The 14693-nt window shown below is 42.0% G+C and overlaps 1 protein-coding gene across 4 annotated transcripts in view; it reads right to left on the reverse strand.

Moving 5' to 3' along the window:
• dip2bb (disco-interacting protein 2 homolog Bb) overlaps positions 1–14693 on the reverse strand; it is a 47829-nt gene that overhangs the window by 14736 nt on the left and 18400 nt on the right. For 2 of the 4 annotated variants that reach the window (XM_074633340.1, XM_074633325.1), the window contains exons 2-13: positions 13096–13167; positions 10384–10536; positions 5831–5956; positions 5303–5725; positions 3965–4111; positions 3769–3786; positions 3237–3356; positions 2617–2814; positions 1676–1767; positions 1421–1531; positions 1201–1324; positions 810–919 (exon numbers count right to left, since the gene is read on the reverse strand). In XM_074633340.1, coding sequence (XP_074489441.1) covers positions 810–919; positions 1201–1324; positions 1421–1531; positions 1676–1767; positions 2617–2814; positions 3237–3356; positions 3769–3786; positions 3965–4111; positions 5303–5725; positions 5831–5956; positions 10384–10536; positions 13096–13167 — 1694 coding nt within the window. The remainder of the gene's footprint in view (positions 1–809; positions 920–1200; positions 1325–1420; positions 1532–1675; positions 1768–2616; positions 2815–3236; positions 3357–3768; positions 3787–3964; positions 4112–5302; positions 5726–5830; positions 5957–10383; positions 10537–13095; positions 13168–14693) is intronic. The other 2 variants (XM_074633348.1, XM_074633333.1) reach the window with 1 other exon arrangement.

Raw genomic sequence — 14693 nt, forward strand, 5'->3', positions numbered from 1 at the left:
AATTATGCAAACCCACTAAAACGTTATTTTTTCATATTACCTTTATCATGATGCAGGTCAGTCAGTTATACAATATAAGCCCTGTTTTGACCGCAGGAACTTTCCCCCAGAACTAGGAACCTTTTGAGGAACTCATTGCGTTTCGACAGCAGGGACCAGGTTCTAAATTAAGTTCTTGGGACATTTTACGGGCCCTTTTTAACCCCCAAAAAGGGCCCTGGTCGAGTGGTAGTATTTTCTGGAAATACAGGATCTTTCTGGGTGGAGTTTATAAGGATGGTGAAACACAGACAAAGCGCAGCTGCTTCAACTCGTGTACCGCTTCATTCATAAAACAAGGAAGTACTCTAGTATTGATTTAGGACCATTTTAGAACAAGGGGAGAGCCTTTCCTCTTGTTTGATAACATTAAAATTAAAGTTAGGCTCTGCTGTCGGCCTCCCAACTAATTTAAAAATAGATCGAGAAAAAGAGAGACGTGTTTCAACGTGTTTTTTAGATGAAACGGGCCAACTGAACTGCAGGCTGCAGAGTGTGTTTACCGCTGCGACCACCAGCAGCCCTCGTCCCATGGCATGTCGCTTTTTAATACGTCATCGGACTAATTTGCCTAATTTTCGCAGGACTTTAGACCGCGGCGGAAACTCTGACAGCAATGGGCTGAAGGAACCTTTTAGTTCCTTGAAAAGTAGTTACTTAAAGTAAGTAAATTACCAGGAACTTCTTGGGGGGAAACGGTACTATAGTCTCCCTAAAAGCAGTAACTGCTTAATGCAGTCAGCTGACACACCAGTAAGCAGCTCTGTTACCTCTATATATGCAGGGTCAGTGTTGGCAGTGGGGATGTGCGGCTGCCAGTCTTTGGAAGGCTTGGTCAGGTATTTTGAATCTGTCACCACCCACTTTAGTCGAGGCCAGCCTATCAGAGAGAGACATCAGTAAAGTCAAGTAAAAGCGCGGGGGCTTACATTTTAATTCAGAATATAAAAAAGGGATTCATTTTGAAACGTTATTCAACCATTTTAAGAACATTGATGACTGAAATTCATCATCACTTCTTCATTAAAACAGAGTACATTGTATTCCAAAACAGTCTGAAGGTGACCTGAGATTTAGCCGTTATACGTTTTACAGCAACATTTCATAAAACATGTCTAATTATTTAATAAAGTTCAATAATCTCAGAGAGAATTTACTGACCTTTAAACTGCATTATTTCCCCAGTGGGCGTTTTGGGTAAACCCTTCAGACAGATCTCGCTGGTCAGAGCCAGACCAACTCCACAGCTACCGAGCAGAAACCCCACCTGGCTGATACCTGCATCCTAAAAATGCCACATACACACAAACACATTCATACTTAAACAGAAAAAAAACTATTTCTGTACTCACAGAATGAACATGTTTGATGGTTCTCTTACTTTGCGAGACAGCGGTACTTCAATGGGTACGGGTATAACTTCGGCTAGGAGGCAGCCGTAGAAGGCCACCCAGAACATACCAGGGTCACTGTTGGGGTACACCAGCGCCACCTACCAACACATTAAACTTCATCTTCAGCACCTTGTTGCTGCAAATACTGCAAAACGTTGTATTTCCTGTGCTGAATGAATTTCTCCGGATGACACTCCCTTTGTTATACGTTTGTTGTGTGTATTGTGTGTCAGCTCTCTCACCCTGTCGCCAGGTTTGAGGATTTGCTCGTTCTTGGTGCCCAGCTTGTTCAGGAGGGTGTACGCCAGCTTCACACTGCGACTCCACAGCTTCCCTAACGGACAGAAGGTAGAGTGGGGGGGAGGTTAGGTAGGAAGGTAGGTTACATGTCTTACTACTGCCAAAACAAATCTCCTCTCACAGAGTACACACATGTCTCTATTATCTAAATTAACTCTTCACAGGAATTCATTAGAAATAGCTCTGAACATAGCATAGTACATTAGTATATTCATGCACGGATTATGAAACCATGGGCCCCTGGGCACAGACACGTAAAGGGCCATACATAAGAAGAAGAGCCACAGATTCAAAGAGAAAATTCTTTGGACATTTTGCATCTCTTTGTTGTCATTTTGCATCTCTTTATGGTTGGTTTGTGTCTCTTTGTGGTCGTTTTTTGTCTCTTTTTGGTAGTTTTGCGTCTCTTGGTCGCTTCCCAACAAGAAACGTTAGCAGTAACTTCAAACAGAAGCTCTGGCCCAAGGGGTCCCCTAACCTGTTGGGCCCCTGGGCCTGTGCCCAGTAGGCCCGTTCTGAGCCCGGCTGTGGTAGTAGAGCGGGTCGCACATCAATCGGAAGATCGGCGGTTCGATCCCCAGCTCCTCCAGTCCACATGTCGAAGTGTCCCTGAGCAAGAAACTTAACCCCAAATTGCTCCTGAAGGCCGTGCCATCGGTGTGTGAATGAGTATTTAGATTAGATCCTGATGGGCAGGTTGGCACCTTGCATGACAGCCTCTGCCATCAGTGTATGAATGTGTGTGTGAATGGATGCTGACATGTAGTGTAAAGCGCTTTGAGTGGTCAGAAAACTAGAAAGGCGCTATATAAATGCAAGTCCATTTACCATTTACAATTTAATCCATCCATGAGTATATTAATAGTCTTGTCTTGTGTCTCACCATAAGTCAGTGTATAGAGCGGTTTTCCCGTGATGTCGAGAGCAGTGAGGGCGGGGCTCTTCCCCTGAGTGGACCCCCAACGAGCTAACGCTGCCTGCAGGGCTGGGGGCCAGTTACTGACCACTCCCAAAGGCTCCCCTTTCACCGGGATGATCTGACGGCCCTCCGGCTTAGGTGTGTTGGGGTCTGGCTCTGGCACTGTGAGAGAGACAACACAACACTTTTGGGTATGTTACAGATTAATGAGCTTCATTATGGAGGTCATACGTCATTGCTGGACTATACTGTACGTAGGTTACTGATTCAGCCAATTTCAACCAATTTCAAATGAAAAGGATAAACACAGGCCAAAGGGATGTTTCACAAACTGGCAACCAAAAGCTGCACTTATTAATGGTTTATACTTTATTCGTCAAGCAATAGTAAATTATTTAATAACCATTAATAAACCCATTAGTTACAATTTATGAACATTTACTAAATGGTGACTTATCAGTATATATCAGTACCAATATGTATTTTTTTAAATATAGAGAAATGTATTAAGTCTGCACAAGTCATTCAAACTCAGATTGTAATACTGTATATGATGTGGTACAGCCATAGTACGTAGTACGTACCTTCTACGATCTCTTCTGAGTCGTCGGTGAAGAACTCGCTGAGCGGCGGCCTCTTGGGCCTCTTCAGGGTGTTGAGCAGCTGCTGGATCTTAGTGGACACTCGGCTGTTCACAGGAACTCCTACAAGGTGGATGAAGGTGGAGAAGGGCCGTGGCAGGACAAACACATTGTCACACACATAGTCACACACATAGTCACACACACAGTGGCTTGAACATCCAGTGACAAAACACTACATATCTAAACTTCTTACTATCTCATAGTTTGCTGCTCTTCATCCCATAACACAAGAGACTGTATTCTTTAGTTGATAATTTCATTGATAATAACATTTGTTCATATCTTTTGGGAATGAAAAGCAGCATACGTAGGTGTTAACATGAGGAGAACACAGTGAAGGTAAGGTTGTTGTTTTTTTGGTTTGGGATCACACGTGAGGATTAATTCTGTGCGTGGATGTTGTTTTTGTGGTTAAGGGTACAACAGCAAACACAGAAGGCTACGGACATTATACATTAAGGAGTTTCCTTACTCTGGATATTACCTCTCGCTATCAGCCAGTCAAATAAACATGTGACAGGGTAGAGAAAGATCAAGAAGAAAAGAAAGCAGTAAAGTCGGATTAATGATATGTTATGGTTGGAAGAAAGAAGAGATTTGTGAGTGGAGTTTGAAGCTTCCGCAAAGACACACAGACAAATACAAATGTTGTGATGTGTAGTCGTTACCGTCCGCAGTCTCCATCATGCTTGAGCGGCTCTGCCCGCGGCTCATCCCTCGCACCGCGGCGTTGTTGGGCCGGTCGACCTGCGGGCCTCTGGATGGAGGGGCCACAGCTGTCACATCTGGAGGGGGGGCGCTGTTCCCTGAGTGGGCTGCAGGTGAAGCGAGGGAGGACAGTCTTAACGAAGCCATCCTAAAGTTTCAGATTGCTTCATAATTACAATATCAGGCTCTGGATATTAACAAGCTATTTCACGCATGCTTGCTTGCTTTTAATAATAAATAACAGTTACATTTATATCTAAGTATTGGTTTGTTTACATTTTGTTTTACAGAGTTAGGAAAGCAATGTTTAAGTCAAGCCTGATGTTGCCTTACAAATAAAAGAATAAGCCAAGTCACTTCTTTTTTTAGCTGTTCCACAAAGCAGAACAAACAGGACGCGGGAACAGCCTTCCAGGTAAACTAAAAACCCATCTATTTAGTCTGGCTTTAATGTAGTGTTTTATAATTGTTGTGGTTTTATTGTTTGTACTATTTTGTACTATTCTTATATCTATTTTACTCATATTTTGTTTTATCAACATTTTACTACGTTGAGTAACTGCTGATCACTATGACGTTTGTCAATTTATTTGTCAATCGCTTGTAAAACACTTTGAGGTGCATTTGATTTGTTTGAAAGGTGCTATATAAATACAGTTTGATTGATTCCACACAGTGAGGCATGCAGCTTATTAATTAGACACTGGTATTGGATCGGTACTCTTGTGAACACATATGCTTGGCTTTCAAGTGGTTAAGTCGTGAGAACGCTGCTGCTAAGCAACGGTTATATTGACGTTACTGTCGGCATCTAGAAGCCACAGCGGCTAACAATTTAGCAAGCTGGCAAGTGGGTAACATAATGCAGGAAATGCAAATGAATATCAACATTTTCCTCAAACATATTATAAAATTGTGAAGAAAAACAATATACGACATTAACTTATTATGCACCGAAAAATTAACTTCCATGGCTCTGCCATTTCTGCCATTTCTGTCACAACTCGTGAACTTGGAGCTTTCAGAAACTTTCCACTTACGGGGTCGTGAATACCACGAGAAGGGGGCGTTCATATGGACTCTTTTTGTGAACGCTGACTCGACCCCATTTGAAGGCATCATAATACTAAGCAAAATTGATAAAAGATTCAGTCGTTTTAAATTTAAAATTTAAAGATATTGTTCTTTTGGATCTAAATCCTTTCAGTGGAACATCCGCTACATGTGTTATCAACTAATACTAATAACAGTAGTGGTGCCCATGAATATTTTAGTCAGAAATCAGCCGAGTGTCTCACCAATGCGACTGTGAGCCAGCATGTCCGCCACTAAAGCGTGGGCTGCATTGTGGGCTGCAGTGTGGGCTGAGGGCTGAGGCTGAGGCTGAGGCTGAGGCTGAGGCTGAGGCTGAGGCTGAGGCTGAGGCTGAGGCTGAGGCTGAGGCTGCTGCTGCTGCTGCGGCTGGTAATGAGGCTGATACAGAGGCTGGTACTGCGGCTTGTACTGGGGCTGAGGCTGAGGCTTAGGCTGGCTCTGAGGCTGCGGCTTGGCCTCTCCGTGGGACAAGGTGGAGGAGGCCGAGGAGGAGGTGGAGGAGCCCTGGACGGTGCGGTTGATCCAAGCGTCCGGGCTCTGCAGGTTGGGATGGACCACAGGCGGAGGAGCGATCACTGATGACTGCCTGCGCACAGACGTCTCATCTTCAGAACCTGATGAGGAGTCTGAGAGAGCACCAAGTATGAACATCCAGCATCATATCGTCCTCGCTAAAGATCGATTATTATTATTATGACAGAGCAGGAGTATTGTCCTTCTTCCTGTCCTACCTGGTGGTGTGCGTGTTTCGATGGGAGACTGTACATAAGTGGAGCGTCGTTTCGTTGGCATGGGCAGCGCCATCTTCTCCTCCTTGTGTTTAGCCAAGGCAGCTTGTACTGCCTCAGTATGGATATCTGCACAGACAGAAAACAATACACACTTTGAGTTAAGAATGGCAGCTTTGGATCTGATTCAAAGCAAGGAAACAATGGCAGGAAACAATGAAAACAGCTTTTAAAACTGACTCATCAAGTTTTCCCACGACACACGTCATACTCTGTTTTCCTTACTGAGCCTTTTCCTTCTTTGTATATTTGCTAATAAAGTGACTTTAAAACTGCATGATTTCCCTAAGTGCTGCTTGAATAGTGTTATCATCTCATTTTAATTGTGCTGTGAGTCCTCTAGATCTAGTGGGTCCCAACCAAGGGGATCTGCCACCCCGAAAAGCCTCTGCTCCAAAATAAGGTAGGGACCTAAACCACGGCCTGGGGACTAACGCTGGGTTCACACTGGACGCGGAGGCACCACGAAGCACTGCACTATGTCAATATATGAGGCTATTTCTTATAAATATAGTGGATGGATTTTGAAATTTGACTGGGGGAGAGGGACTGTGAGGGAATCGGGGGAATTGAAACTCCGGGAGAACAGCAGGAAGAGAGGGGAGGGAAGTCAAAAGCGTGCGTGGGATGCATATTTGATCATTTATCAGAATCAGATCATTTATATCGTATATAATATATCATTTATATCGATTACAGTAGATTATCAGTGTGTTTTCTTGCCAGATTCGCTCGTGGCACACAGCGATATTAGACCAGACGCCGAAACTATCGCTGAAGATCACGAGCTGGCGTGGAGCTGGCGTGGAGCTCCATGGCGCGGCGCATCCTGTGTGAACCCGGCGTAAGTTTAGATCCTGGTTCCTCGAGTTTAAAGAAAGGTAACGAATTCTTACAAACGTTCTGGGGTTCTTGGAGAAGTTCCTACTATCAAAAAAGGTAAAAAAAAAAAAAAAAAAGGTGCCAACAATTATTTTATAGAAAAAAAATCTGATATGTTGTGAGAAAAAAGAAAAACAAATATCCGCTGAACAAAATTGTTCATTTTTGCTGAAAGAAATATTAAAATTAAGCAATCTGAGAAGGGAAAAATCACTGGGTACTCTGCTCTCAGCACATATCCAACCTGCGACGAGTGGAAGGGAAACATCACTCTGTTTTAAATGATCACAAGATAAAAAGAGTGGTCACCACTGCTTCATTCCTTTCCAGTCATTATAGACAGCAATATTTCAGGTTTGTGTCAGTGAGGCTTTGTTGACGAATAAAACGGCTAATTAGAAGAAAATCCTAAGAGGACGACTGTGTTTTCCCACTGAAACAGGAAGCACGACGGGAGGAGAGAGCGAAGCTGTGTATTAGCCCACACACTTGCCTACACACGGTAATAAATGCGGAGATACTTTCACTTGATGACACCCACAGGCACATTAAAAAGGACTACGTGAACAGACACACATTCAGACTACGTAACAAAACGTGCAACAAAAGCCCACTCACTGACAAATCACACACATCATTAACTCAGGGGAGGGACACAGTTTCCATTCAACACATTGAAATAAATCATCAAGCAGAGCTCGTCACACAGCAGCAGCAGCAGCGGGGACCATTATTACATAACTGGCATTCTGCTGAACAGATTGCTCGGGACTAAATCATCTTCATAATGTGCCATCGTCCACCCTCACACGGGGGGGTGTCAGGAGAGGCTGACTCCTTACACATGTCTGGGAGGTTGAGGGCTGTCTCCGTGGCGATGAGCACGGTGGGGGTGTTTTTACACCAGCACCTGATGTATGGGCACCTGAAGGCCTTAATCTGGTTTTATCTTTCATACGTTCCTCTTTTGGTTTACTATTACACATTTGAATTATTAGTGGAATCATTTGCATACATGTGTAACTGTAGAGGCGGCAGACTCAAACCAAAGTCAGTATTGTGTTTTGGTGAACGCAGCACTGACACTGTTGTTTAAGAGGAGTAATAACTGGAGGAAGCCAGAGGAGATGAGAGGTAATTAAATTAAGGTTGTTAAACTTTCTCTGCAGCCCATTAAATGATGAGTGCTTTAATCTCTTCAGTTTCTCATTCGCTGCAGTGTTTTGTCATTTCTTATAATTATTTGTTTATGCTGGGTCTCTTCTAAAACGTTCAATTTTTTAGCCATGCTAGAACCAGGCTGAAATATCTCATCAACTATTTTTCAGCCATGACATTTTGTACAAACATTTATAGTTCCCAGATGATGAATCTTACAGACTTTGGTGTCCCCCTGACCTTTCCTCCAGCGCCACCATCAGGTCAAGTTTTTAATTTGTTTCATTTCATGTTTATTTGATAGGGATAAATACATTGACATAGAGAAATGCAGAGCAATTTTCCGATGCAATGTATCACAGCATTTGTAGCTACTGCTAATTCCTAATGCCCGTCCCTTGAAGGGCCTTTGAAATAACAATTAAATTATTATTATTATCAAATAACAATGCCCCCCAAACACACACCCCACCCCCTCCTGCCCCTACACATGACTACATGATTGTTTGGCTTTTAAAAATTACTTAAAATGTTGACAATTTTGGTCGTTTTTGGACAATCCAAAGGCCTGTAATGGTTGCACCATGTCGCAGAAAGCCTGAGGAGCCTGGCCATGTAAACATTTGCAGATAAGATTGGCATTTGCAAATGCAATGTAGTCAAAACTTAGCATATTCAGGTCTTCCAGGATGCGACAGTGTTGGATCTTATTGGCCTTTTGTCCAATCATTTATTGGAGCTGGAGAGTTTTTAGTGTTGTAGCCTGCTGGTTTATACCAGCTGGGCACTTACAGTATGAGTGGTGGTTTTAACTGCCAGCTGACCCTGGCTCTGTCCAAAATCAGTCCCTATTGGCAAGCTAGTGCACTACTTTCTGCCATTTCATTTCAGCATCTTGCTTGTTTATTAGATACACCTAGCTAAAGCTAACAGTCCTGCAATTAAAAACCTACTTTGATGAGGATTATAATGTTTTAGAGAAGTGTTGATTCAACCTTATGATTTGGAGGATGTAGTTTGTGGTGCTGTTGAACTGTATTGCTGTTATGCTGACAGGTGTTTTTTTCCCCACCACATTTATATCAATTAGGGTTGGCTGATTAATAGAAATATTAAATATGAATATTAAATATATTTACTGAGTGTAAATATCAGTGTAAAAATTATGCACTTCAAAAAGCAAAGAAATTTAGCGTTCATGACATATATATCTACTTTCTGATAACAAATACCACAACGAAATCCATCACCTTTGAAAGAAGTGAAAAAATACAGGTATGCAGCCCTACTCAGCGGGCGGCTCTGGTTCAGGAGGTAGAGCTGCATGAATTCAGTCCATTTACTAGACTTGTAAGTGATGCAGCAACATGATGATTATTCATGTGTGTCTAAAATCTCAATTTACACACTACAGAGTAAACTATTGATTGTATTAAGTGAGTAGTGAATGAATGAGTGATGGAAGACGGACCTTCCTGCTTCCTTTGAAAGCAGCCTAGTTGAAATGGTGCTGTATCAGAGCACTTCTACTGCACTTGAAACTGCACTACACTGTGAACAGAGTAAAACGGACGGCTCATTATATGGCAAAAAGGCTCATCATCCCTCTCGTCCTTGGTCTGTGTTCTTCTCCTCCAGGCCGTCTCTTTCAACCCGTCAGTCCTACAAAACGTTACTTCTACTGCTGCACTTTTAAAGCCCAAGATGATGCTGCACTACTTTCCCCTCAGTCTCAGTCTTGATGTATTGCACCAGTCTCTTATCCTCTCGGTGTTGAGTCCTCCCTCCTCAATCTCCTTCTGAATCCTTCAATCAGATGAAAGATATTCTTTTATTGCTGGTCAGATTTTCTATGGCAATGAAGCATCCACCAAACTCCAGCCTTTGTCAGCCTGGTATTTAGCATGCTGGAGTGTGTGAGGGTGTTTCACATGAGAGGGCAAGCAGGAAAGAAACAGCAGGGTACGGGCCTGTAGGGAGGATGCTTTTTACTGTCTGAAACTCAGCTAACAGACACTCTAACATCGTCCTCACATGCTCTTTCACTTCTACTCTACTGCTCTGTTTTCCTTTGTTCTCATCAGCGTCAGGTTTTCCCTTCCAGATCAGTATCCCCCCTGTTCTCCTCACACATAGCCAGGCAGTGACATCACTCTGCTCTCACAGACTGAGGGTCCTCACTGAGGGGCTTCCCAGCTGCAGGGCTGCACTGCCGTCTGTCTCACACACACACACACACACACACACACACACACACACACACACACACACTTCTTTAATTGGTCCCTTTGAAACAGCCCAGCGTCTGAGCTTAAAAGCAGGCTGGCTCAACAAGTGAAGCGGATGTAGGCTAATCAGAGGGAGCTACTGTATATGTCCTCAGTGGATCAGAGGTGTCGTACATTTGGGGGAAAAAGTGAAGCTGAATGTCGTTTTTTTAATGTTGGAGTTCTGACCTGATCTGTAGCGGTCATCCCTGGTTCCTCCACTGCGATGGGACCTGCGGGAGCGTCGTTCTCGGTAACGGGACGAGCTGGAGGGGGGATGGGCGTGGCTGGAGGAGGAGCTGGGAGCAGGAGGCTGCCTGTCATTCTGACGGGGCGGCTCCACTGTCAAATAAACACAACAAACATGTATTTATCAATATTAGTATTATTAACACATGAGAATCTTCTTTATTCAATTCAATTCAATTCAATTTATTTTTGTATAGCGTCAAATCACAACAGAAGTTATCTCAAGACGCTTTATATATAGAGCAGGTCTATGACCGTACACCGTAGTTTAGAGACCCAATAGTATTATTGTCTTGTTTCTCCGATGATGTCAGCTGTAAACTGTAATTAACTTTCGATGGATAGCTTGTTCACAGACAAAATAAAGAAGAAAGCTGTGGAGTTCCCCTGTCACTAAAATGGAGGACTTGTGAAAAGTTTTGCAGAATTTCTGCAATTTTCTGGAGAACAACAATGTACTTAACTTTTACAGGATATCTGACATGGTACAGGGAAGTGGATAATGCTTTGATTTTAATTATCATGCCATTAGATTAACTTTTGATTTTAATTTAGGGATGTGCTGCACATTTTCCTGTTCTTGTGTTTCTTATTATTAATATTTTTTTAATCATAGTTTTATATATATTTTCTTTTATTTGTCTTTCCCATATTTATCTCAAGAACCAAGGAGTGATTTTTTTTTTCTTTTTTTTTTTTTAAAGGAAGGCAATGAAGATGATTATATACTATATATATATCTTAGTATAATATCATATTAATATCAGGGATGCACCAATATCAGATATCAGATATCAGATATCAGATACTGACTCAAATAGCTGGATCATACATTATATACTTTACCAAGTTGCTGGTGCACGATTTATTATTTTAACGATAAATAACCATTCAGTAAATGTATATCTATGTATTTATTTGTTACATTTTGTTTTACGAAGTTAGGAAAGCGATGTTTAAGTCAAGCTTTACACATAAAAGAATGATCCCAGTTACTTCCACATAGTGAGGCATACAGCTTATTAAATAAGCCCTGGTATCGGATCGGTACTCGGTATCGGCCGATACCCAAAGCCCAGGTATTGCTATCGGGACTGAAAAAGTCGGATCGGTGCATCCCTAAGTAATATAACACATAATAGGCCTGCATACAGGATGAAAACCTGCTACATCAGGTCACAGGGAGATGCAAACCAATCCCAATAAACAATACATTATAAATACATTAATCACAAGAACACTGTAACATTCAGATTACTTAATGAAGTAGCTTAATGATCAGCCAGATTTTTAGCTACCTGGTTAAGCATCCATTTGATTCTTCAAGTAGAGATGGAGCCTCCAGTAGGTAAACACATTTTCATACAACTAACAATTTATCATCATATGTGATGCACCATCAGAGGGATGAGGGGAGATTAGCAGAGAGATGGTACCACTAGGAGGCAGCAGTGAGCATTATCCTGTCTTAATGTACAATACCAGTGTCATTACAGTATAGAAACAGCCATTTACATAACATTTACTGCAATCTACATCTAAAAATGATTCTGCAATGCACTGATATATCAAATACAACATTTACAGAGGTTGAAATAACCGGTTATAAAAAGACATGCATGTTAAAATAAAATGTGTAGTGACATTAAGCAGAGCATGGATTTTGAATAACTGATTGTGCGTTCCAATACCCATACTACCATACTATTTAATATGCCAGAAAAAGATTTAGGTTGCGTCCGAAATTCCATACTAACGTGCTATTTAATACCCTAAAACAGTATGTCAGATATTTTAGTATGTCCGAAACCTTAGTATGGAACCAAGAATATGCAAATTGCATATTAAATATTACAGTATGCAACGCTGGACACTACAGCAGCATAAATATCCCACAATGCAATGTGGTAGTGACGACAACATTCATAACAGACGCTGGTGGACAGCTCTGTATCAATAACGCTTCAATTTAACTGTAGTTATAAGATTTCACTTTGCTAGGCGTAATATAGATTTTAAATGAATTCAGACTTTGATTCTCACAAATCGTCATTTTTGTTACATGACCTAAATTGCTGCTCAGTGCGTCCGAAGAGATACATACTGCTGTTTATTCACACAAAAGTATGTTGAACGATAGTACACCTGAGTATGTAGTGCATAGTATGCGATTTCAAACGCAGCCTTAGTATGTCCTAGTACATAGTATGTCAAATGCAGTATGCCAAAAATACCAGGATGTTCTACTACATCTGGTCACATTTTGCAGTATACAAGCCAGCATGCTTTTCTATTTATTCAGACCCACAGTCCTCTTCGCAGCGGATATACAGTATGAGCAAGAGGGTCAAAGTTCAAGGCGCAATGTTATGATGAAGTAGTATGTCCCAATTGTGTGCATACTGCATACTGTACTTTGCAAGGGCAGCTGCAGTACGTACTAAAAGTAAAAAGAAAAAGTATGTGATTTGAAACGCAGCGTGAGTAATGGCAATAAGACACTGAAAATCAATTCAAATCAGAGTCATACTAGATAAAAACTGATCACATTTCTTTCTTTGGTAAGTTTAAGCGTGACATATGACACATATTATTTTGTGTATAACCAGAGAAGAAAATGAAAGAGAGATAGGGGGATACACCGTTATTTACCTGGAGTATGGATGAAGTAGGGAGCCAGAAGTTTGGTCTTTTTCTTCTCATAGCCCTTCTGTGTAATATCACCTGTAAAAGACCACAGAGAAGAAGAGTGACTTCACTGACAGACTGGGCAAGTCAACTTATATTTAATAGGATTAGAATAAACATCAGTTCACTTGCATTGTCAACAGAAACTAACATTCAACGTTTTAGTAGCAGTCTTTTTTCCATTCTGGAAAAACAGATATTTCTATATGCTTGAAAAAATGTGTAATTTTATGAGTAAAAAAAGACCCTAAAAATGACTAATGCTTTGGTAAGGACCAGGTGACATCATTTTATAGTTTGTTAATACACTGAACACTTCTGGACTGATCTACGGTCTCTGATGTGTCTGAATGTGGTCCATCACCACATCGTCAAACACAACAGTGGTGATAGAGCAACAGACAGGTAAAATAAAAACAAAACTTTGTAAAGGAGAAGGTGGAAAACACAGATGGATGCACACAGTTGTTGCAGTAATCTCCAGAGATGGCTGAGGGCGTCAAAGCTGTGGCTCTGTTCCAGCCTCAAGCACGACACTCGATGGGAAAAACAAAACAGGGCTAAATTTGGAAACGTACGGAAGCGTGGGCAAGAGATGGGATGATTCAGAGACGCAGAGTGAAAACAGAGAGGCATTAAGCTGAAGATGAGAAAGGTGGGAGACACACAGAGATAAAACGGGAAAACGATGAGTGCACGGAGGAGGAAGTGAGAGAGGTGGTGAGTGAGGGTGCTTCCATAGGACAGAAGAGGAGGAATCTCCAGTAGAAGAGCGAGATGTCCCTACTCCCCCCCCCCCCCCCCCCCCCCCCCCCCCGCCGACAGCCCATCTGCATCTTCCTCCACCCCACCAGACTAAACACAGGCCAACTGAGTTTCTCCGCTGGCCCTGCAGTGATGCAGCGACTCTGCCAAATTCCTCTGTGGGCAAAGCTGACAGATTCTCAGACACGTACTAAAAATCAATCTGGAGAGCCTGCACTCATTTTTCTAGTAACTGTTTTTGAGCAGTGATGATTCATTCAGTATGGCTGCCCTCGGACGCTCTCAAACCTCCTCTTCATCATGAAGACTGACTCGATAACACAGCGACTTATAGAATGTGTAAGAATGAGAAAGTCCTGTTTAAAAAAGTCAAAATAGAAAACTAAATAAGCCTTCCGCTGTCTGTGTTAGTGCTGTCCTCGACCAAAGAAATTCTTTGTCGATTAACACTCATACGATTTTGTCGACTGATCGATTGGTGGAATTAATCGACAGATCTGCAAAACTGAGTTTCTCAACAAAGAATCACACAAAAGCACCACTTTAAACCTTGTGTTTACCAGAGATGTGCTCATAAGTTTCTTAAAAATAAGACATTCAGCATGAAAAAAGCCTGAAAGAAAGACTAATCGACTGAAGAAATCTTAGTCGACCAAGACCAAATGACAGATTAGTGGACTAATCAACTAAGAGAGGACAGCCCTTGTCTGTGTAATAACCCTGGGTTGTTTCCACTCTGTATGATATTGGCCAGTCTGGCAGGTGATCCCATTTTGTGACCAGCATTGACTCTTCTG

Source organism: Sebastes fasciatus, chromosome 1, assembly GCF_043250625.1.
Source record: "Sebastes fasciatus isolate fSebFas1 chromosome 1, fSebFas1.pri, whole genome shotgun sequence".
Taxonomy (NCBI): Eukaryota; Metazoa; Chordata; class Actinopteri; order Perciformes; family Sebastidae; genus Sebastes; species Sebastes fasciatus.